This window comes from Diorhabda sublineata, chromosome 7, assembly GCF_026230105.1.
Source record: "Diorhabda sublineata isolate icDioSubl1.1 chromosome 7, icDioSubl1.1, whole genome shotgun sequence".
Classification (NCBI taxonomy): domain Eukaryota; kingdom Metazoa; phylum Arthropoda; class Insecta; order Coleoptera; family Chrysomelidae; genus Diorhabda; species Diorhabda sublineata.
Genome location: NC_079480.1, coordinates 4,191,578 through 4,218,146, shown reverse-complemented (window position 1 = coordinate 4,218,146; position 26,569 = coordinate 4,191,578). Strand labels below are relative to the sequence as shown.

The window sequence follows — 26,569 nt, the reverse complement described above, 5'->3', positions numbered from 1 at the left end:
TAAATTGATTCCACTCAAAGCTCCGACGTCAAATCGAATTAACAACTCTTAATAGTCTTTGATATCGGAAAAGAATTTACTTCATATTCATTATTTTACTATTCTCATATTTTTTTTTTTTTTGAAGTTTGCTTAAACTAATATACCAGTGCTGTAGGCAAGTACTTCGCAACGAATCTTTGCACAAATGAATCGCCCATCAGGTGTCTTCCATTTTCTAACTATTGAAGATTATAATACTGAAGATATGACAATAAACTCCAAAAATGGATCAAGGATTTTGAGTGTACATGACGAAGAACGCTCAGACCGAACCTCTGTAATCACTCATGAATTGAGGCAATACCGAACTTGCCCCAAGCGATTTCTAACTTTTCTAATACAGGGTCATTCGCGGCAACCGGATGATTTTGAATTGAGTTGTACACGGGCGCTCATAATGGGAGAGGCACGTGACTGGTATGGAGCCGTGGACGCTAGACCAACTCTTGTACGCCTATGACAGTTTTGTGCAAAATGACGAATCCGTAACTGCTGTTCAGCGACATTTAGTGTCCTTTCTCGTAACACAATATTGATTGTGGATCAATATTGAAGAAAAAACCACCGGGTCCCCAACGAAGTGGTAGGACTCCGGAGAACATTGAAAGAGTAAGGGAAGCCTTCACCACTCCAAATGAGCAAAAGACGAATTCTGCATACAGTTCCAAATTTCCATCCTTACAAGATAGCCGTCGTTCGGCAAGATTCCCAACAGCAATTATAATTTTGTCGACAAATGCTTACCATTTTTGAGAAAATTTGATATTGTTAATGATGTTTCGAAGCCCATCTGAATGGCTTCGTCAACAAACAAAATTGTCGGTATTGGGTAGAAAGAAACCCACAGCAGCTTCACGAGAGACAACTTCATAGCCCAAAGGTCACCGCCTGGTGTGCACTAGGAAAGGTTGGTCTTTTTGGACCATATTTCACTTTCGTGAGTAAGTAACAAATGCTATGATTTAACAAGTACCAATTCTGTACCAATAAAACTTTTTTAAAGTAAATATTCATTTTTTTATGATTATTTTAAAAGCATCCGGTTCCCTATACAAGTGATAAATAAAAAATGAAAGCGATCACCAAGTCTCTGCTGATTGATCTAGGAAAATATTTCTTTGAAGAAGTTTGTCAAAATTTAGTTGCCAAATGCATTAATAAACAGATCAATAGTCCTTGTAGACATTTGACAGTATTTATAAGAACATATAGTTTTTTGTTTTAGGGGTGACAGATTTATATGATACAGATCTGTCTTTCGTCCACCCCTTTCCTCTAGGTATATTAAGGGGATATACCATGCGTTGCAAAGATATTGTTTGCTCGATTTCAATAATCTCAGAATCTACTGATCTGAATAATTTTAAATTATCGCTGTAGATATTAATTTTATCAGTTCGTCCACAATGAATCAGTCTGTTCCGATATCCCAACCTAAGCATCCTGCAACTTTTTCTTGTTTTTATGAGGACTTGGATGCCATAGTAAGGGTTCTGTTTGAAATATTTCTAAAAAATTTAAATCACTTTCAATGTTTTACATACAATCAGTTACTGTCGTAGTGACACGTGTATTCATTCCACTCGATTGCTATCTGGAGACTGAAGCGAGGGAGAGTGTACGGCAGATATCTCGCGAGACATGCCAAAACTCGGGCACGAAAAACCGATACAGACCGAGGCGAGGCGAGAGCTACCCTGTACAGTCTCGCACTCGACCACCTGTACCCTCAATCTGGTAATTTTATACTTTCGTAGTCCCCTCGTTTTTTGGCTCTAGAATATCGAAAAATCATCATTGTTTTTGAAATCTTCGTTTTTACGACGGATTTATGAAAAAAACATATGGGGAATATCTCACCTGGAGATTTCATTATAGTTTTATGACTTTAAATGTCATAAAAAAACGAACATTTTGGAAAAAAAATTGATAAATGTTTGTTTATTCAATTTTTATGTCAACCTTAGTAAGATACCATTTTTTTAATGGTGAAAATTTTGAATTTTTCAAATTTAATTTTTAATATTGTACACTTGATTGAAATAAGTGATTTTAAGAATGTTATTGCTCATATAATTTTAATGATTACTTGATAAAAAAACGATTACATGTGAGAAAAGGTCAATTTTAACACAAATTGTTATTTTTAATGGCAAAATATGAAAAATCAATATTTTTCTTAATTTTTCTTTCAATTTGTTCGTTTTTTTGTGTAGATTATGAAAAAAAATATATAAAAACTTCATTTGGTTATTTGGAAAAAAATTAGCAACAATTATACGTGAATGAGTTCATTTTTATGAAGATTTAAAGCCCTCAAACCAATATAAGTTTTAATTTTTTTTTATTCCCATAATGTTTTTCGTAAAACCGCCGTAAAAACGAAGATTAAAAAAAAATTAATCGAAATCGGATGATCGATCGATTTTCTAGAGCCAAAAAACGAGGGCACCTCGAAAGTATATAATTACCGTAAGATCTGTCCTCTATGGATGAAATATAATGGAAAAATGGCTTTAATTTAGTTAATAAGTTGAAGTAAATTGTGTTAAAGATAACATTGTATGTACATATTTATACATTTTCCTTCTGTGCGTGTAATAATCGTTAAAATCTTGATTTGATATCACGGTTAGCGACTGAGTTGCCAATGACAAGATGGACAATTGCGAGAATGACAATAACGAAACAAGGTGTCGATTCACGAGTAAATCATGTAGTGGGAGGAGGTGGAAGGAAAGAGATATAAACAAATTTAACCTTGAGATTCCGTGTGTCGGCTTTGAAAAGTAGGGATAGGGGGGCCTAGTGGGGTGGGGTGACCTCGACCCAGACAAGAGCGAGCGGCCGAGCGAGGACGCCACAGTCGACGAGACTACTACTATTAAAGGGGAACGAACATTACGAAACGACGTTGCCAGTTAAACTATCATAATATAAATTAAAATTTTCACAGAAATTATTGTGTTTTTGTGTAAAAAATTTTCATTAAAAATGGAAAATGTATTTTAATTATTGATTTTGATTCTACAATCGTTTTAAATAGTCAATTTTATCGTGGTTGTGGTTGTTTCTTTTTTATTTCACGAAGATTGGAAAAGAAATTGGTATGAAGGTTCAGAAATTTTTTATCTTGCTAGGTACCAACTGGTAGGATTTTCTGTTAGTATTCTCCCCCGTATTTTCTATTACATCATCTGTGGACTTGATGAATTGATGCTTTGAAGTAGAAATGGTAAGTAAAAAGTTAGCTAGAGTCACGTAGGGAAGTAGGCCGATAAAATTTATTGATTCCTTATCCAGACCGTTATTCAAACTAACGAAGAAATGTATTATTAAAAAATTTACAACCCAATCGAAAGGACTTTAAGAGGAACTAAGTTTAAAAAAAAAGTTTGAATATTAGACACTACGTTTTATCGTGACCCGTCTTTTTGGTGAATATAAGCCTCCATTATCCAAGACTATACTTTTTTTTTTGAAAATACATTATATCATAGCAAGTTTAGATGCCTTAAATCTTTTTCTGATTGTCCAGCCACTCCTCGAGTTTTTGGTGGACTTTAACACCAATGAGGTCTTGATTTCTCAGCGATGTGCTGACAATTAATCTGTCGGATGTGCACAATTCTTCAGGAACAGCGTCTTCGATGCCAGCTCCAGTCTCTTGCCAACGACAGTACACTCTGGAAACTGTATACATTGGCCACTTCTTGCCGGCTCTATACGTTTTTTAGGATGACCGCTTGAGCTGTTTGATGCTAACGGTTTGATGATATTTCATGACTGATCGTGGTGGGTCAGGCAGATAACCTTTTATAAGGGTTAGTTACCCTAAATTAGCACTTTTGTACGCAAGTAGAATAAGGTGGTACGATCATAACATATTGTCGGACTGTAAGTCCAAAAAACGTTTAAATATTTTACTGCCAAAAGTCATTATACAGATGTAATTTTTTAATAGTTTTTTGTAGTAATATCCTTTTAAAGTCACAAAATCCATGAAAATCAGATATATTTACATGCAAATTTTCATCAAAAGCAACAGCTAATTTCAAAATCTTCGGATCGCTACTCTTAAATCAGCCCTGAGGACTGAATTTGTTTTTAGCAATGACAGGATCAAATAAAAACGACAGATAATTATTTCTACTTTAGGACATACGCTGCTCGTACTTTATTGAATAGTCACTTCAAAAACGAAAACAATTTGGAGTGGAAAAAAATATATTATTAAAATAATCAAACAGTTAATTTGCTTATTAGGGAGAAGAGGGAGAAGAAGAAGTTTCATCTGCATATATTTTGGGCCGAGAACATGCCATACGAGGATGGTCCAAGAAATACCTAGCCGAACAAACATTTTGGAAAAAATATTTTTCAACGTAATCTCATTTTAGATCCATACACTTTTCCCAACGTTGTTCACTAAGTTCGATACCTTTTTTATAATAAGTTAAAATCATTGATTTTGCGCTTTCCAAAAAACCGACGCCATGACATTGACTGCAGATGGAACTGGGGATGGGAAGTGATGAACCCACGTTTCAAACCTATCTATGAAAAATTGCCAAAAACTCGATGGAAACATCTTCACGATGCTGTTTTTGTTCCGTTTTGAGTCGTCATCTCATTTGGTCGACCACTGCAATGCTGGTCCTCGCAGATCGTACAACCTCCCTTAAACTCTGCTGCCAAATATTTTACTGTTGATAACGAAGAAGCAGTCTCATCCAGAGTAAAATGTAGTTCAGATTTTATATTGGTTGGGCTTAAAGTCACTATGGCTTCCAAACAAATATTAAACAACGCGGCGTCTTCAAATTTGAAATATATTCTGTATAGATTGGGTACTTTCTAATTCAGTGGTACTTTTTAAGTAACTTCATCTACAGGTCAGATCTGGTACTTCTGGGACAATCCTCGTATTCGAAAAATAATATATAAACAGTTATTGACTGTTCCTTTTTTATTATTCAGAGCAACATGTACTTATTGTTCTGATAAAGACTTCGTTTTACATATTTTTTTCCCATACCTTTGGTAGTGATAATAAATTTAGATTTTCTAGCAAAACAGTGATTAATAATTTTCATGGTCGTGCTGCATTGTAGTTAGTTCGAATCCATTTTGAACTTCAAACAAACTCCGATTTATTTTTATTTATTCACAGAGATTGACGCTTTGCAACTGTGCATCATTAACTGTTTCCTTTTGCAAAACGTGTAACTGTTATAAATTATCAACTTTTCACCACGCGCACCCAGCATGAATTCCACACCAACAATATGAGATGTGGAGAATGTTTTTGACAAACAGAGGGATGAACTTATGTTTACGTAATTTGTGAGCCCCCTTAATCTTGGAGAAGTGCACCCTTTAAAGGTTTGTTAATTACCCGATTAAGAAAAGGAATCGTTACGCCGAAATAACAAATTTTTTCAAATAAATTATGTAAATGACCCTCCGCACTTCGATTCGAAATTCTCTAGTGGCAATTTTCTTTCACGAAACAGAAAATGAACTTGCCCACAACTTTAGTAATTTGTCTTATGAACAAAATTACGATAGACGTAAAAATGTGATTGTGAAAAATTCTGAACAACAAAGTAAATCAATTTTCTACAGGACTAAAAAAGAAAAACAAAAAACCCAAGTCCCAAGAATAAAAATTAAATTAGTAAGGAGACCCTGAACCTACTAGTAAAACCACAAATTACCCTCCAATTCGATTTAAATCGGTTTATACGAGCCTCGAAATGTTCCCTACTTTTCTTTTTATCGTTTTCTTCCTTTTTCGTCGGCGTGTGACTTTCCATTTACTTTTCAACATTTCTACGATTTTCATCGACTCAAATTTATCATATAACACAAATCCATTAACGGCGATAATACGGCATCAAGAGATCGTAAATTAAATTGTTAAAATAGCCAGAACCTAGTACTGGTTCGGAGGAAAGATGTAGTTATGTGTTTTATAGATTACGAAAAAGCTTTCAATAGAGGGTAACACCATAAAAATCAAGGCGACTTGACATAAACCAGAAAGATATACACTTTATTGAAAACTTGTATTGGAACCAATCAGCTGCAGTTAGAGTTGATAACGAACTTTCAAATGCCCAGAAAATCCTTACAGGTGTCAATATAAAAAATACAACATTCCTGGTAATCACCAGGAAATTAGATGAGTTCCAGAATGTAAAACTATCATACCAAATTGAAGAGATTGAAGGTTAAGCAAAGTTTAACTATCTAGGAAGTTAGTTATGTGGAGACTGGTCATCAGATTTAGCAATCCGGATAGAAAAGGGTAGAAGTTCATTAATGGTATTAAAAAACGTGTTTACGATCTCTGAATTTGACCTCAACCTCAAGGCAACTCACTGACAGTTAACACCATGAACAGATTTGAGGCATTTCAGATGTGGATCTATCGAAGAATTTTGAAAGCTCCATGAAGAAAAACCAAAGAATAAGAAGATAACGTGAATATGATAAAACGTGCTTACCTGGGACATGTGATACGGAGCGAGAGGAAAGGAAAGATAGAGGGAAGAAGGGGATCGGGCAGAAAGAGGATGTAGTAGCTCCACAATATTAAAAATTGGACAGAGCTTCGTTGTATATATTCACAGTGTCAACTTCTACTACTTACAATTATTAATTTTTTCTGATTTGAATCATATTCGGTGTGTATAATCATGTCTAAATTCAGTCAATAATGTTTGGGTTTTTACAAGTCGATAGCTCTCATTTTTCTCTTCTTCCGTGCATCTTTTCGAAACAGTGACAAAATTAATTTGGGGAAATTTATACCCCGACACTGGCGTGTTAACTTTCCGATGAATACGAAACCTTACCAATCAACAGTTTTCCAGTCCCCTGGATATTTTCCACTAATTGTTTTGACTGTGAGTTTAATTGATCACGGCGCAATGATAAATAATTAGAAAAAGAAACGGAAAAGCATAATTGTTGTTAATAATACATACATCATAGTATGAATGACAATAAACGTGATGGATTAGAAAATTGTTAGCGTATTGAAAATACAATTTCATCAGCTGGTAACAACTGAGAATAATGAACAATAGAGAATAATGTATTAAATTTTTCACGTTTAATCTAGAATTTGTTAGATGTTAAATTCGTTATTGTAGTATCCCGGTATACGAGGGATGATCATTAAAAAAAGAGCCGTAGTATTTAAAATCTACATATTTCAGTTTCCCCAAAGTATGGATAAATGACACTAGGTCCGGGACGATTGAAAGGTCGAGGCATTTAGAATATTCACAGTTAAATCTTGGACAGTTATGGTGAAGAATCAATGAACTATTGAAATCTTCTTCTATGTTACAGTGTAACCTTGCCATTTCTTGCGCACTGCTATGTTTCAAGGTGTGTACCTGCTGGGTTCCATAAGCGTTATCCGAGAAACGCAAAGCGACACGAACGATATACAGTGTCACGTTAACATATTATCATTGTATTGGCTAAAACTATAACAACACTCAATAAGTAGTGTGATTGACACACAGATGGTGCTGCCACTGTCAAATCCATATCACGTTTATGAAGTACCAACTTTCGAAAAAAATGACAAGTCCTCGATTTTTTAATCTTACTTATCATAACCCAAAATTAACTACGATCTACGTACATTTTCAATTATTAACTTCGAATCGCGGACTTGTCACGTTTTGGTTTCATATGTAATATGAAAAATTTAAAGGAAACTAGCTTTTACTCGCGGCTTCGCTTACATCGAATCCATTAAATAAGTATCAGAAATCATTATAATGGAAAAGAACGAACTCTGTAGCTATATTAAAACCTGAGATATAGATCTTTGAATGTAGAAAAATTGCCAAAAACCTACAAAAATCCATAACTCAACATTGATGTTCGCGCTTAGCTCCTCTCCAACTCAACCGATTTAAGTGTTCAAAAACTCAAAAGAAAGAAGGTGTTTCAGCGAGTGTTCTTAAACCAAAACGAACTCTGTAGCTATATTAGAACCTGAGATATAGATCTTTGAATGTAGAAAAATTGCCAAAAACAAACAAAAATCCATAACTCCACATTGAATGTCCGCGCCTAGCTCTTTTCCAACTCAACCGATTTAAGTGTTCAAAAACTCAAAAGAAAGAAGGTGTTTCAGCGAGTGTTCTTAAACCAAAACGAACTCTGTAGCTATATTAGAACCTGAGATATAGATCTTTGAATGTAGAAAAATTGCCAAAAACCTACAAAAATCCATAACTCCACATTAAATGTCCGCGTCTAGCTCCTTTCCAACTCAACCGATTTAAGTGTTCAAAAACTCAAAAGAAAGAAGGTGTTTCAGCGAGTGTTCTTAAACCAAAACGAACTCTGTAGCTATATTAGAACCTGAGATATAGATCTTTGAATGTAGAAAAATTGCCAAAAACCTACAAAAATCCATAACTCCACAATGAATGTCCTCGCCTAGCTCCTCTCCAGCTCAACCGATTTAAGTATTCAAAAACTCAAAAGAAAGAAGGTGTTTCAGCGAGTGTTCTTAAACCAAAACAAACTCTGTAGCTATATTAGAACCCGAGATATAGATCTTTGAATGTAGAAAAATTGCCAAAAACCTACAAAAATCCATAACTCCACATTAAATGTCCGCGTCTAGCTCCTTTCCAACTCAACCGATTTAAGTGTTCAAAAACTCAAAAGAAAGAAGGTGTTTCAGCGAGTGTTCTTAAACCAAAACGAACTCTGTAGCTATATTAGAACCTGAGATATAGATCTTTGAATGTAGAAAAATTGCCAAAAACAAACAAAAATCCATAACTCCACATTGAATGTCCGCGCCTAGCTCTTTTCCAACTCAACCGATTTAAGTGTTCAAAAACTCAAAAGAAAGAAGGTGTTTCAGCGAGTGTTCTTAAACCAAAACGAACTCTATAGCTATATTAGAACCTGAGATATAGATCTTTGAATGTAGAAAAATTGCCAAAAACCTACAAAAATCCATAACTCCACATTAAATGTCCGCGCCTAGCTCCTTTCCAACTCAACCGATTTAAGTGTTCAAAAACTCAAAAGAAAGAAGGTGTTTCAGCGAGTGTTCTTAAACCAAAACGAACTCTGTAGCTATATTAGAACCTGAGATATAGATCTTTGAATGTAGAAAAATTGCCAAAAACAAACAAAAATCCATAACTCCACATTGAATGTCCGCGCCTAGCTCCTTTCCAACTCAACCGATTTAAGTGTTCAAAAACTCAAAAGAAAGAAGGTGTTTCAGCGAGTGTTCTTAAACCAAAACGAACTCTATAGCTATATTAGAACCTGAGATATAGATCTTTGAATGTAGAAAAATTGCCAAAAACCTACAAAAATCCATAACTCCACATTAAATGTCCGCGCCTAGCTCCTTTCCAACTCAACCGATTTAAGTGTTCAAAAACTCAAAAGAAAGAAGGTGTTTCAGCGAGTGTTCTTAAACCAAAACGAACTCTGTAGCTATATTAGAACCTGAGATATAGATCTTTGAATGTAGAAAAATTGCCAAAAACAAACAAAAATCCATAACTCCACATTGAATGTCCGCGCCTAGCTCCTTTCCAACTCAACCGATTTAAGTGTTCAAAAACTCAAAAGAAAGAAGGTGTTTCAGCGAGTGTTCTTAAACCAAAACGAAGTCTCTATCTTGAATAGAGATATTGAGGATAGAACGTGTGTATGTGAAAAACTCCCATGTATAGAGGGAAATCGCATTTGAGTGTAACTTGAGAATGGTGAAAATTAGATGAAACCCCATGGTTAAGCTTAATCTTGTGCTTTAATTAAAGATATTAGTCTTAGCAAAAACCGAAAACATCAATTTTATCATCTCTGTATTTGTTAATTTTGTAAATATTTCAATGTAAAACATTTTAAAACTCAGGTTTGTTTTATTTGTATAATTTTAGCATTTTTCTTTAAACATGACAAATACCTAAACCAAAAAACCAGACCTACTTTCGCATCACATACTTTTCACGAAAGACAAAGGGTCGCGCAAAGACCTGCCGCTCGGAGCCCCACAATGGGTAAAGCCTCTGAATGGAGAACACCAGGTAACAACGATAAACTGCATAGCGATACGTAGTCCCTGAGTTTTCATCAGTGGCTGAGGGAATCCCTATATACTACACAAGAGCGCAACCAGATTGAGCAGCTGGTGGTTGCCGGTAAAGTTGTCAAGATGGACAACCAGTCGACAGCCAAAACGTGGCTGCCTTTCGTATAATAAGCTCCATATGAACCAATGCTCGGTAAAGAAGTAAGCGACTAGCTACGCTACTTGGCTACTATCTAATAAGGGCCTTATCGTTATGAGTGTTAAATTAGAAATGGAGTATAGCTCTCAGTTTTAGCATCTCTTAAGACAAGAGAATCGAAGAACAGGGATTTGAATATTTCTAAGACAAGTTGAACAATTTTTCCACTTTTCGTACCTACTTACCTATAAAGTTTATTTACATTTTAATAGGTGCAATCCGCTAGTTAAAAATCGTCTTATTCAGTTGTATTTAGACTGTTTGTTCTTTCTTTAACCGGCCATAAAAACTAACATTCTAAGAATCTTGTATCTCTTAAGTAATAAAACAGGAGACACTAATATATCCATCTTTTTAATGGAACAGTCGAATAAATCTACGTAATAAACAAAAATTATGTTTTTCATCTTTCTTCATAATTGCATCCCGTCTACTTCTTCATCTTTATAGCTACAATAGATCAACGCTGGGTTACGTAAAATTCCGAAAAAAATATTCTATGTTCTAGTTATAATTGACTTGGTTAACTATGGGTTGGATGTCAACGAAATTCTCACAAATGAGAGTGAACATAAAATCACGTCTTTAAACAAATTTTTTACTCACGTCTAATTCAGAGGCGGTACATTTTTGGTTAATTATATTTACAATGTAAAAGAATTATTTATCTAAAAATATATAGAGTGTTGATGCAAAAAATTCGGGAGTGAGTATCTAGATGAAAATAATGTAAATCGTAATTATTTTATTAGAAACACTTTTAATTGAATTGAATTGAATAGAAAAATTTAGTTGGTTAGACTACAACTTATCAAATGAAAACTAAAAAAACTATAATAAATCATCGAAGTGGGCGCCTTGCACTTCTACGCACTTCCGAAGTTTGAGGAGGATATTTCTTGTGAACTTGGAAGAGCATGTACCGGGTGTCCCAATAAGAATGGCTCTCGGCCATATCTCGGGAACCGTTTATAGTACAGCTTCGGGAAAAAAAGATTGATAACAAAAGTGACCTTTAGAAAAACCTGGAAATTATTTACAGAGTTGTAGGTACACCGCCAGAGGACGTAATTAAATACCAAAAATTATAAAATGAATAATTTACAAATTTTGCCTAATTAAGATGCATTTAAACTATGATTATCGTATTATTCAAGAAATTCTGCGTAAATTTGATTTCACAAGTTTTAGTCTATCTCTTCAAATAAGAGATGGGGGGAAGCGGGAAAGCCTGTAAGTCCAGTTCTACTTAACCTATCTATGCAAACTTAGACTTTTTGAAGAGGGCTCCTTTCTACCAATGTAAGAGTTATAATTTCGAAACAACCTACAACAACCAACAACCTTTATGGAAGTTAAAATGGAAATATAACTTAAGGTACTTCGCTAGTGACGACCTAAATGTTCAAATTGTCGCCCATCATTTTCGATACAAGCGTTTATTCTTTGAAGAGTAGATTGAACAGCAGACTCAATTTCTGCTCTCGAAATACTCTGAGCGGCGTTTCGTATTCTCTCGATCATGTTATCTCTAGTAGGGGGTCGAATTGCACAAACTAGGTCTTTAATCCGGCCCCAGAGATAGAAATCTAAGACGGTTAGGTCTCGTGACCTGACTGGCCAAATAAATATGCCTCCACGTCCTATTCACCTATCAGGGCAGTTTCCCGGTGACAGTATAAGTAGTATTGACATAATAATTGGAACTATTATTGATAGAACAAGGAAAGACAATTTTAAGGAGTCAAAAAATGTTAAAATCCGTTCAGTCAAACCGGAGTATTTTATGTTTACAGGAAAATGCTTAAAATTTACACATTTCTTAGGATATCTCGTAATACGAAAAAGATATCGACATGCAATTTTCGTCATTCTGTTGCTAATTGGGTCTACTTTTATATTCCTTAATTACAACTGCATGTTCCCATTCAACATTTTTCAAGAATAGCTAGATTTAAAAAATAAATAAATAGCGCCCTCTAGCGTATACGTTACTCATTAGGTTGTTTCGAAATTATAACTATTACATTGGTAGAAAGGAGCTCTCTTTAAAAAGTCTAAGTTTGCATAGATAGGTTTAGTAGAACTGGACTTACAGGCGTTTTTTCATAATAAAGTTCCCGCTTCCCTCCACCTCTTATTTGAAGAGATAGACTAAAACTTGTAAAATCAAATATACGCTGAATTTCTTGAAGAATACGATAATCATAGTTTAAATGCATCTTGATTAGGCAAAATTTGTAAATTATTCATTTTATAATTTTTGGTATTTAATTACGCCCTCTGGCGGTGGACCTACAAATCTGCAAATATTTTACAGGCTTTTCTCGAGGTCACTTTTGTTATAAATTTTTTTTCTCGAAGCTGTACTATAAACGGTTCCCGAGATATGGCCGAGAGCCATTCTTATTGGGACACCCGGTACATTGCACAATGATTTAAAAATCTCCATATCACCTAAACCGTGCATTTTATCGAGTTGAACAAAGAGTATTTTTTTGTTAAAAAACGATTGGAAAAGTAATTTTTGGTATCTTTAGATGGTACAGGTTCTTTTGTAAATGTAGCCAGACTTTAAAACATTAAAAATCTTCCTTCCTTATTCATATTTAAATCCGTTTGCCTAATTCGTAAGCACGCTTCTCCAAGGTCATTGCACGGCTATCCACTTAGGAACCTTTCCCTTCCTACTCCTCAAAATTAGTTAAGGGCTCAATATTTTACAATGCAAAAAAATGTACAATCATTTGCCAATTGAAATCAATTCGATATCATCTTTTCCCAAATTTCGCAATAATTTGAGGATATATTTAATGGAAAGTGCCTTTTACTCTGTAAACGACTTATTTACTAATTATTACCTATTTTATCTTTATTTAGTTATTTTTATGTTTGTTTTTTAGTTTTTACAAGCTTTTGTCTACAAATTGTAACAATTTTTTGACAATAAAGCTTAAACATATATGCAGTATACGTGTACTTTTTCAAGCAAATACTGCCATCTCTAGATCAGGCCAGGTACTTCTGGGACCATCCTCGTATAATAAAATTTGTTTTCGTACATGTTTTTGTATGGTTTTCATAGTTATATATATTTTTAATTCATTATACGATACTAAATCAAAGCAAACGCGAATTAGAAAATTCGGACAATTTGGGCAAGTCTTTTATATTGTTTGTTATGGACGCTATTAATTGCCCAAAAGTAATTGAATAATTATAATTCAATAGGAGGGGATAAAACATATCAACACATTTCTGACTTTTGAAAGCCATCTATGAAATGAGAAAAAGTTGAAGGAGCCGCTACTGAATTTTAAGTAATTTGGTCCAAAAATTGAGTCATGCTCGACGAAGAATAAAAAGTGTAAAAATGGAGTAAATCGAGGAACTATCTCGAAAACAAAACCTGTAACGGCTATTAAGTTGATGAGAGGTCAAGAGAGCATGAGAAAAGCACCTCGAGCGACGTTGCCGAACTTCCGAACGGTTTGAAATTGGCACGTATCATATAGTTTTACTGTAGAATATAAAAACTAATTTTATCATTTGTTCTTAAATAGTTATTCTAATTCAAGCTGACCTCAATCACATTTTCTTTGGATGCAGCGATTACATTCACAAAATAAACAATTATTTATAACATTCACTTATTAAACAAAACTATTCACTACCTTTAAACCTCATACACCTTTAAAGTATATATAATCGTCATATTTAGTAAATTTCTGCAAAGATATTAAAATCAATATTTAGGTAGGATCAATAAATAAATCTGTGACTGATGGATTTGCTTCTAAGCCATTTTCTTTCACATACATATCAAACAATAACGTTCCTACTGCGGATCATCTGATTAACATCCTTTTAAAACCGTTATTCTAAAAATGGTCCAGGTGGACCACCAGGGGTCCACGGGAGACTCGACGGGGGTCTACGTTGGACGTGACAAAAAATGGGGGTCCATAATCGTAAGCGGAGGTCCAGAGTGAAGGAAGTTTCGATTGTGAAGAACTACTATCAATATAGGCAGATAATATTTTAAGAATTTCAGCGATTGTTACTTGAAAAAACTTCCAAATTCAGTAAGATGCGTTGAGTGATTTTTTTTTAAGTAAATATCGATTCCATTCACAAACTTTATTTCGGTGGTAACAAATGGAGCTTCTGCCATGGTCGAGCGATATCGAGGTTTATAAACCACCTCAAACCGACCATATCTAGTAGAGAAAAATTTTGGTGATAGGTTGCACCAATCGCTTCAATTTTTGATTAATGCAGTTTACCAAATAATAAGCAATGCATTGAATATGCACTTGCAACTATTGCTATTACATACCGAAGTACGCTGGTTGTCGAAGGTGGCATGGAAAGTAAAGATCCTGATTCTAAAGAAAACCTGATCAATTCTAAAGCAGATATCGCGTATTTGACATATTCAATGACCTTAACTCACAATTACAAGCGGACAGTCTCAATTTAATATAAGCAACGTTCAACTTTTCTTGGTACATTGAAATTTATGAAGAAAATTATTATTGGTGCGAATTTGCGCAGTTTTCAAACTTGGCGCAGGTAGAATGCCTTACGTTCAACATTTGATTGCCCTGCATGATGAATTCAAAGTCAAATTTGAAGATATTCTGTCGATGGGATCATAAATCCATTTAATGAAACGGAAGTGGAGAATGTGATATTACAAGAAAAGCTACTCGACTTTAGCACTAATGAAAAGCAGAAAGTGACATTTAAAAAAGAGTATCAAAAATTTTGACTATGAGATTTCCATTTCTCTATTGGCCAACTTTGCTTTTTGTATATTCACTCACAACACAATCAATTGAAATTTATTTGAAATTTTGTTTTGTTGATTTTATTATCGAATAACCCTATCAAGAAATCGATTTTTTTTTTCGAAAACCATTAATTTGTCGTTGAAATTCAGCCACATGGATCTTATAATTACTTTTTTCCGAGGTTTGGAAATTGGTAGTAAAGTAGCTGGATCCAGCAAAATTTTGAAAGTGGTTTACGTAACAAAAAAGTTTGGAAACCAAGTTTAAAAAGAACCGATGAAAGAGTTACCTTTTGTTGACTATGTAGAAAGGAATGAACGATGGAATAAACTGTGATAATACTGATACTTATCTATTGTAAGAAATTGTGAAATAAAAACTTGAAAATATTGAGACGATACATTCCTTTGGTAATAAAATATGTGTTACACAGGAATGGCCGAAAGACACTTTCTTTAATAATTCTTTTTGTTAACAAAGATTCTATTGATTCATCTTAAGATCGGGAATGGCATCGAACACAATAATAAAAGTTCAATCAAATACGTAAAATCTTGTATTGAAGAAATATATTGAGGTAAAAAATAAAAGTAACTCTATTTCAATGTTTTTTAAGAACCGAATTAAACCAAGATAATACACATAACGTCTTTGTGAAGATGTTATAAATCTCAAACATTCCGTTACTAGTAACAATGGAATGCATCATTCAACACATTGCTACGCCTCTTCGATTCTTCTCCGTTCTGCAATCGATCGCATTACCATTTTTATAACAGTTGTTCTCCGTTCTTCTGCCCAGTTTTGGTTGTTATTGTAAAGACCAACCGACCTTGAATTTGTATCTGTAATGTTTTTGGCTTATTCTGTATAATTTTCTTTCTTTATACTTTTCGTTTTTTGTTTTTGTTTGCTACAATATAGTGTTGTCAAATTGTATGATTTGTCTTAATTTGCAAGGTAAAAATTCTAACAACCATTTCGTATCATTCTTTGTTTGAGTTTAGATATAATTTATCTACTCCTTTTAATTATTCAACTGCTCTTGAGCAATTAACAGAACCTATAAACATAACTCACTATTCTAATTTAAAACAATAAGTATGAAAGGAAACTTGGAATTATTTACGAACCGAATATCAAGGTAGTTCTGTATTTGGTGTGTTGAATATCTCGTAGGCGCTACTGGTATCAAAACCATATGATTTTCAGTTAGCCCTAACCTTCAAAAGACACGTGTATAAACTTGACAGCTGTCTTACTATTAGTTTTTGAATTATAACAAAAAAAACTTTCTTTGGTCGTTAATTAAACGTTGCTTTTTAGCAAAAAAATACTTTTGAATCCAAAGCTTCCTATTCGAACTTTGTCCCAGAAATATCAACCGTTGGGAAGTGGTTTGAGACGCTCATAGCTCCCGTGAGTTGACATGACACAGCATGAGTTTTTGTAACATATCAAATGAATTGGACTAGCGCATATCGATTGACACAATCTATAAAGAATATGTTTGTTTGGCAGCCATCAATAGTGAACGTTTTCGATGAATTTGTTAACATGGAAAAAATTGGTCATCGTTATGTTTTATTTGAAAGGCTTTAGCGCAACCAGTTTAGAAGCTGAACTAGATTCTACTCTAGGTGAGACTGCTCCTTCGTTATCAACAGTAAAATATTGGGTAGCAGAGTTTAAACGAAGCCTCACCACCTGCGAAAACCAGCATCGTAGTGATCGACCAAATGCACAAGATCGTCGACTGAAACTGCGCTAGCTAGCAGACACATTAGACATTTCAAAAAGTGCGGTACTACGCATATTAGCTGAAAATTTGGACTTGAGAAACCTATGCGCAAAATGAGTGCCGCGTTTTTTCACAATAGAACAAAACCAGCGGCGTTAAGATGTTTCCATCGAGTGTTTGGCATTGTTTCACAGAAATAAAACCGTTTCATAACCATGCATGAAACGTGGGTCCATCATTTCACACCCGAAGCAAAAGAACAATCAAGACAATGGACTGAAAGGAGAAAATCGACTCCAAAAAAGACAAAGACTGTTTTTTGGGAAGCCATCTGATTAACTACCAGTATTATGCGAACTTATTGCAACGTTATTGAAAAAACCAAGCATTTGGCTAAGAAGTGTTGTTTCATCAAGACAATGTACCAGCTCAAACATCCGTTATTGGAATGGCCAAAATTAATGATTTAAAGTTTAAATCGCTACCTCATGCACCCTATTCGCATGATTTAGCCTCCTCGGATTATTTTCCAAAAATGAAGCGGTGCTGTCGGCAGTTGACGACCATTTGGAGGAGCTTGACGATTCTTATTATGAAAACGGTACCTTATTGTATTTTTTTTCCAAAATTTTTATGTTTTCTTTGTTGGGCCAGGTACTTCTGGCACCATCCTCGTATGGAAATAATAAATGCACAAAACAACCAGTATGCATAAACTCATTTGGCACTAAGCCATCTATTATAGCAGTATCGTCAAGTACATCAATTTACCTGATCCAGCTATATATACATTGTTTCAGAAGGTCATCGGCAACTATGTTAACGAACTCTAGAGGAGACCTTCCAAACATAAAGAAATACGAAGGTTGGAAGTCGTCTACAGTTGCACAGTACTACAATTTCATATTTAATATTCATTGACACCCTTGCACACCCCAAAATAATAGTAATAGGATTTTATTGGAAGATAACACCCTTCATCCTGAATAGCTAATAATAGTAATACCACTGTAGTTTCTAAATCTACCCACAACTCTTTAGAGCAAGACTAAAGACTTTGGATACGCGAAATGGATGACGCGCTGCTAACTAACAAAAATCAACAACCAATTGATCATTCTGAGCAGTTTTTTGGAGATGTTCTATCATAATAAACCCAAATTTTTGCGACGATTTGTGACAGTGGATCTAGCATTTCCGGAGTCCAATCGATAATCGGCCGAGTGGACTGCATGTGATTAATAGAGGCCAGATAACGTGGAAAGAGTGTTTCGAGATGCGAATGGTTTAATATTCATCGATTATCTTAAAAAAGGGAAAAACTATTAACGCGGAAAAGGGTCTCATTTGATTAAGATAGACAGATAATGCACTGTGAGACAAATCAAAGAAAATAATGGTAAAATTGCATGTATTGGGTTCGGAATTGCCTCCACATCCACCGATTTTTCCAGATCGGGCCCCCAGTGACATTTTTTTGTTTTCAGATCTGAAAAGGATGCTTACTGGACAAAAATTTTACTCCAATAAAATTTCCCAAACTGAAGTCTAATTTGAAGACAAATCGTAATTTAAAAATATTGTCAAAACATTTTATCAACGTTATATGGACAAATTAAAAGGTGTTATAAATATACTAAAGTATTTTTTTAATATCATACATATACAGGGCCGCTCACAATAATATTAAAAAACAAACAAACAACATTTTCATTTCATATTTCGTTTAAAAATACAGAAAACATGCATCGTAGTGGCATTAAATTAGATGGTCAACAATTTTATTATTATTTTTCACTTTTTAGTTTGATTATTGCTAAAAGCGTGTTTTACTGTTAGCATAAATAACTCTGAAAGTATGTTTATTAGTGTATATTGTATTAAAACTATAATCTATTTTTTGCTTTTAAATTCAAATGACAATTTTGAATAATATGTACTGATGTGTTGATGATTGCAACACGATTTTGTAAGTCTGGGACTGCACGCATCCGTAGTTTCCCCATTACTTTATCTTTCTTACTCTTATGCAAAGAAATTTATTAATCCTGGCGTATCTAATCAGGATATTTTGTTCGAATTATTGTTTAGTCGTCAGTATTTGACAAGAATGCAAAGTTTAAATTAAATCTGGTTTCTCATAGTAGGGCAAAATCGAGGAGGAAAAGTTAGTAACAAACATTTAGGTGGAGAAACTATTAGAAATGGTTAATAACATGGAAATTATTTGTCCCTTCGCTTTCTATAAACCAGATTTAAAGTTGGACAACATAATATTCCCTGCATAACGTGTGTCAATTTTTATATTTTAAGATCTAAATGATTTTCACCCTTTTATCAGAACTTAGAAGAAAAGAAAGACACGAATAACAAAATTCTAATAGTATAAAAATAAAATTATTATAATCGTAAACTCTTCAAGTTGCTCGGTAGAGGTTGGTTATTGAAAGCAAATGCATCGTTTCTACCAGCTTTATACAGCACATTACTTCAGAAAGTTTCGCACATTTTCTATAGATATTGTGAAAGATTAAAGAAGTTTTGTATTCAATGCTGGGCTAGCATTCTCAAAGAATGGAACCTTTTTATTCCCCAAACTGTGTATTCTTGTTCCTCGAACAATGGAATATTTCTATTCTATATCAAAATATACAGGGTGTTTCTATATTCGACCGGCAACGCTCTACCACAGAGAGATCTCAATAAATGATTCATTAATTTCTTGTTTCTTAGACCTTTTGATATGTATATGTTTCTAAATCTCCTTGGTTTCAAGTCTCTTCTGTTTGGAATAATAAATAATATTTAAAATTCTTTTAAAAAACTAATTTTCAAACAGAAGAGACATAAATGATTCATTTTGATATAGGAATACGAACCTTTACGGAGCCTAGTTGCTGAAATAAAGGGTGTTCAAAATTTTAAATCAAAATCAAAAGTTTGTCATAAATCAAGAATGCCTTTAAATTTTTTTTCAAATTTGGTGACCAATATGCTCCTTAATAGAGTAATATTTTGACTTAAACAAACTTTGGAAAAATTTAAGCAGTGGCGCGCGGTCAGGGTTAGTTGTCACTTTTATCCCTCTATTTTTTACGTCACTGGAGCAAATTCTTTTTTTTAATTTTGTTTTAAATTGCCTGATTATTTCTAGTTAAAGAAACTAATAAGCTTTTATGGAGCTAAAATGAACGGTGTTGTAGAAATTTGCCTCTAAACAAAAGTCTGCAAGCACGTAAGTAGTTTACAAATTAATTAATTATTCATTTAATTTCGAAGTAGTTCAAAACAAATGAAAATTATTCATAATCTCAATTGTTCAAACTATTGGCCGCTTACTTCAATTACACCATTTTGTCATCGAAAAACGTGTCTTTGAGAATAAATCTGGATGTGATTGAACATGATTTCTGTCGAAGCTTGAATTCTAGCTATTAAATCTTGTTCAGATTCGATGATTGTTTCGTACACTAAGGACTCCATATAAAAAATCGGAATTAAGGCAGGTGATCTTGGAGGCCAACAATTGGGTCCACCCCTATCAAGTAATTTCTTGCCGCTGTAATAAAATTAAGAGATGCCCCATCGGTACATTTAACGGTACATTCTCCAACAATTCATCCAATATTTCTTCCAGAAATCGCGTATAAATTGCTCCATTTAATTTATTTGGTAAAATGTTAGGCCAGATGAAGCAATCTCCAACCATACCCACCCACACATTTACCGAATATTTATGCTGAATTCCCTTTTCACGAACAAAGTGCGGATTTTCTTAAATTGACAATTCCTTCTCCAGTAAATATAGCCTCGTCGGTATACAACACATATTTTGGAAAATTTCGATTTTCACGACACTTTTGTAAATACCAGTTTGAAAATTCCACACGCACTTGAAAATCTCTAGCTTCTAATGCTTGAACACTGACCAGTTTGTATGGATGTAACACTTGTTCTTTTGAAACTTTCCATACAATAGAATTGTCCACTCTTGAAGCACGACCTACGGTTCGAGTACTTAAAGGTGGCCTTTCAAAAATATTATTTAAAATTTCCTCTTCCAGATGCACAGTCCTTGTTGTACGTTGCTTTTCAGCATTATTTCTTTTAATTAACAAGTTTCCGGTTTCTTTCAATACTTGCAAATATAGAATGATTCGGAATTCGCCGATTACAAAATCTTTGTTGGTATAAACGCCGCCATTCTACCATTTTTTCTAGCTTCAAAGTGTCAAATACACAAAGTGTCAAAAATATGACACGTGCCTACTAGATTACAATTTAAAAATATTAAGTAGTATTTAATTACTTGCAGACTTTTGTTTAAGAGGCAAATTTCTACATAACCGTTCATTTTAGCTCCATAAAAGATTATTAGTTTTATTAACTAGAAATAATCAGGCAATTTAAAACAGAATTAAAAAAAGAATTTGCTCCAGGGGCGTAAAAAATAGGGGGATAAAAGTGACAACCCTGGCCGCGCGCCACTGGTTAAATTTTTCCAAAGTTTGTTTAAGTCAAAATATTGCTCTATTCAGGAGCATATTGATCACCAAATTTGAAAAAAAAATATAAAGGCGTTCTTGATTTATGGCAAATTTTTTATTTTGGTTTAAAAACCCAGTAACCAGGCCCCGTAAAGGTTCATATTTCTATATAAAAATGAATCATTTATTGGGATCTTTCTGTGGTAGAGAGTTGTCGGTCGAATATAGACACACCCTGTATGTACGGGGTAAAGCAAAATTCGAATTTGAAAAACAGATAAACGGGACCCTAATATAATTATTCGAACTTCTATGTTGTGAGTACTTAGAACGCAATTTTGGTTTGTATATTATTTTTTAAGATGTAAAAAATATTTTAACAGAATTTGTATTTTCATTTTGCTAATCACAATTTTCTTGTTACAGGTTTTCACTTAAGCGGTGTTGTTACGGGTCCGCGGAATTCCCCTACTGCCACGTTGCCATGTGGTGCTCCTGAACCACCCCAAAAATATAAAGTTTCTGTTAGTTTCGATAGGTAAGTAAGAAATAATGTAATTTTAACACCTTATACATAAAAAGTTTGGGGGCAGACTGCGAATGTTAAGAAGAAATTCATGCGCTGATCGTTTGCCATGCTCCAAAATCACATTATTTTTCTCAATATCAACCAGATTGTGCGTGCAGATAGTCGAATGAGCAATCCGGATGATTGCCGAGGCTGTAAACGCCGATAAAGAAACGATTAAAAAAATTTTACACGAGGAATTACACATGAAAAAAGTCTGTGCGAAGTTTGTGCCAAAAAATCTGACTCCTGACCAAAAGCTTTTGCGTCAACGGATCTGCTCATATTTCCTTGAAAGGTTAGAAAAAGATCTGCTTTGAAAGGGACCCGATTTGAGTCGATGAAAGCGGTAAAGCAAAAAACGGCAGAACTCCTAAAGGCACCCACCAAAGAAGACTTCCAGCACTGCTTTGTTTAATGGAAATAACGTATGGAAAGATGTGTGGCGAGGGGACTATATTCGAATGTAGAATAATTTTATAATAAATCGTTTTTCGAAACCAGTCTCGTTATTTAATAGTCAGACCTCGTACACATTCACGATACTACTAGAAATTAGATCTACTTTCTCAGGTCTTATACAGTGGAACCGTGAGTTTCTTCCTCAATCTTTTCTATATTTTCCGATGCCATAATCGTTCCTGCCAACTTCTTAATCTTTCTCAATCCACATTGTTGCTGTGTGTCATTTTATAGTCTAAAATTAAATATAAAAAAACGGAGGGGACGATCATAACCTAAAAATAACTTCACCTAATGTTGGGAATACAATAATTTACAACCCACTAAAGCTAGTTGATACATTGACATGAACATTAAGTTGAGATACTTTCACAAAATCATCAGAAATTTATGTCAACGATGATCTTAAACTAGAACTACATGTGGATGCTAAATTTAAGCCGAGTTTACACGTGTCAAGTAGCTAAAGCAAGTTACTAAATCAAGTAGCCAAATTTAGTTGCACAAGTACCTAATTCAGTAAACTGTTTAGTCAATTGAATAGAAACAATTTCTATTTATTTGCGCAAATAGTTTTTCAGCCATGTTTAATTCCACAGTACTAAATGGAATACTCAAAATGTAGATACTCGCTAAAAAACCGGATTTGAATTTTAGTTACTGGCTTTAGTAACTTGCTTTAGCTACGTGATACGTGTAAACTCGGCTTTATGCTAAGTAGATTGAGTAGAGTAGAAGAACTAATTGGTGAGTACCAAACGGGTTTCGGGTAGATCCACCATCGACTTAATATTCGACATCAAAGAAACCCTGAGATCAGCGAGCTAATATAAAGTAGATTTCCAACAAATATTAGTAGATTTTAGGAAAGCCTGTAATTCCATTGACAGTTTGGAGTACCAGGAAAGTTGATACGACTAGTAAAAGCCACAATGACGAAGATATTAGTATTTAAAGACAATCAGCTGACTAATCAATTAGAGATAACTAGGGTACATAAACAAGGGATGGTCGAGCATCCATGTTATTCGGTAAAACTATAGAGTACATCATCAGGAACATGACAACGAAACATCCTTGGCTACAGATCATTACAAATAGCAGATACACATAGATCAGAAGAAGTATCCACCAATCAAAGAAGTGATACTACGCCTTCCAGCTACCCGAAATGTGAGATTGAAGATCCAGAAATAATCAGGGACAGTAAAGTTAAACAGAAAAGACCAAGAAAAGTTTTTGAATTCAGTTTTGAATGGCGTAGATTTATTGGAAGATCTTTGAGAAGGTAACAGGAAGAAGTCGCTGAAGGCATAATCAGTCTTCTAAAGGTACGCAATTCGAAGAGTGCACTCCGAACAGGAACAACTGAGGAAGAAAAATAAGGGAGATCAAGGCCAATAAACTATCCGAAGCAAAAGCATACGTAGAAAGGTTGTTGGTGGATGAAAAACTTTTTAGTACAAGAATTTGAGGCAGTGGTTTGGATAGAACTATTCCGTGCAGCTAATATTTATTTTCAACAGCTACTTCGAGTATTGAAAATCGTACTTTCTGAAGTTGTCGGACAAATGGAAGTCATTGAATGCCAAATCAGAGCTGTATATTGAATTAAATTCAAGTACAGTGGTAGGGTTTTTCGTAATTTTCTCTATGACTTCTTGTAAATGTATGCCATTCGTTGTCGACATTTTTACTTTGATTTCACCGCCTTTATATGCCACATAAATGATAATGTAAAAGAACTATTTGATTCCATCTGCTTATTTCGTGATGGATCCATATAGTTGATTTATGTTTTCACCTGTGCATATATACAGAGTAATAGCAATGTTTTTCGTCATTGATTTAATGATTTTCATTAAACGTCGTAACGAATGTTTTAAAATTCTTTTTTTTTCCTTCAGGTGTAAAATAACTTCAGTAACATGCAGTTGTGAAACGAAAGATATTTTTTGGTGCCAGCATGTCGTAGCATTATCATTATATCGTATAAGAAATGCCGAAAGTGTCAGATTACGTGTTCCCATCTCAGGTAAGTAAAATAAAATGAGGAAAAAGATTATTTCCTAGAAAATACAAGTAGGGCATTGTTAAATTTATTTTCATATTATAAATATAATAAAAAATTAGGAAATGGTACTTTTTGCTAATGTAATGACACTCATAAACAAACTATTACATAATATTCTGAAAATTCTGTCTAGTAAAGCAAAGAGATAAAATATATACGAGGTTTGTCCCAAAAATATCGAGATTACCTCGGTATCTCCGCATTTTTCAAAATAATCCTCATTTGATACGATAACTGTGTTGTCACTTCCCCCGAAATAGTCCTGGAAATCAGTTTTCGTCGCATTAGTTTCAACATTCTCTTTATCATCGAACAAATGTAGCTTGAGCTATATTTTTAATTTGGGAAAAAGCCAAAAGTCGCAGAGAGCAGCTACGGTATGCTATACCCAGCCAACCAACGATACATTTTTATTAAAGAAAATAGTCTTCACGTCGCTACAAGGTTGGTGTGCTATTAATGGTCTCAAAGTGAAAACTGTCGCATTTTGTCTCGATCCTAATCATAAGATTGATTGTCTAGCTCAGGGGTCTCCAAACTAAGGCCCGAGGGCCACATCCGGCCCGCGGACAGTTTTTGTCCGGCCCACGGAGAGCTAGCATACTCGAGGGCATATTTTTTATAGCAAATTAAATTTAGTTTACTGAAGTATTCTAATTTTATGTTGAATAATTAATTTTGTTTTGTGATTGTTGTTATTGTTTTTGTGATAAGTTGGATAAAGAAACACAGAATTGTAATGAGTAAAGACATGTATAATATGCAGAAAATATTTAACTTCAGTATATAATAACTAACAAATTATTGAAATGAATCCAACTAAAATTTTATACTTTTTAAATAAAAACTTATAACAAGCATAATGACATATGAAATACTAATGAGATTTGTAGTTGTGGACTAATTTTACTAATTATTAAAAGAGATTTGAGGTGCTCATCAGTTAATTTAGATCTGTAAACATTTTTTGTGTACTTCGTTTTGGAAAAGGTCTTCTCGCACAAATAAGTAGTACCAAAAACAGAAAACAGTCCACGAGCAAATTTATGCAAATTATCAAATTGTGTCAGTGGAAGACTCTTATAAAATTCCAACAAAGATGAGTTTTGATATTTGTTCTTAATTATATCACTGCACTGTAGATCGATCATTTCCATTTGAAGTTCCGGCGCTAGGGTTTCAATGTCAGTATCAGCATTCAAAGTTTCGATTGCAAAATCGATAGGAAACTCAGTCTCAGTGGTGTGGCTGAATATTTCACATGTTTTAAACTGTGAAAAACATCTACTTCGTAGTTGTGATTGAAACAGTATCAATTTCTTCCGGAATGATTTGATATTAGTGTATAAATCGGGAAGATGCTGGTTTTATCCTTGCAATCTCAAAATCAGATCGTTCATGCGTTGTTTTGTAATTCAGTAAGAGGGCGATGCTTTTCATTCAAAAAAATTTCGATTACTGTTCGAAGTTCAAAAAAGCGCTGAAGGACTTTCCCACAACGTACGGCAGTATGTTAAAGTAAGTCATTTTCTCCAATCTCTTCAATAAATTGTCGTTGATTCAGCCCAAAAGATCTAATAAAATGATGACAGTTGATATGACTGGTTTCAGAACTTCAGACATATCCAAACATTTTCCGCACAAAGACTGTTGATGAATGATACAATGTAAGACTAATGGTTTTGAACCTCAGTCATTTTCTACAGCCTTTGACACAAGAGCGACCACTTCTTTATCTTTCCCACTCATGTTTTTGCCTTTTTTCCATCGAAGGTTTTTTTGATTAATGGCAATTTCAACTTCTTTAAAAATATCTGTACCAGTAGTTTTGCCATACTATACTATACCTATCAAGAGGTTCTTCATGTACTTCATAGTTTTTATCTACTCCTCGATTTGCAGCCTTTTTTAAACGTTGCGTACTTTTTCGAACTTCTTTTTTTTTTCATCAGTGAACTATTTCACTTTTTACCACCGGCAACAATGATAATATGGTTTTGGCCCTCGGAACTTACTGGAGTAATCAGTATGGCCCTAAGGCTGGAAAGTTTGGAGACCCCTGGTCTAGCTTATGTAGAACTTCATGATTGCCATGTAG

The 26,569-nt window shown here is 34.1% G+C and overlaps 1 protein-coding gene across 1 annotated transcript in view; it reads left to right on the top strand.

Moving 5' to 3' along the window:
• The window catches only part of LOC130446311 (zinc finger SWIM domain-containing protein 6-like), a 188,342-nt gene that overhangs the window by 132,996 nt on the left and 28,777 nt on the right, over positions 1–26,569 (top strand). The window contains exons 3-4 of the mRNA XM_056782486.1: positions 21,794–21,905; positions 24,305–24,432. Coding sequence (XP_056638464.1) covers positions 21,794–21,905; positions 24,305–24,432 — 240 coding nt within the window. The remainder of the gene's footprint in view (positions 1–21,793; positions 21,906–24,304; positions 24,433–26,569) is intronic.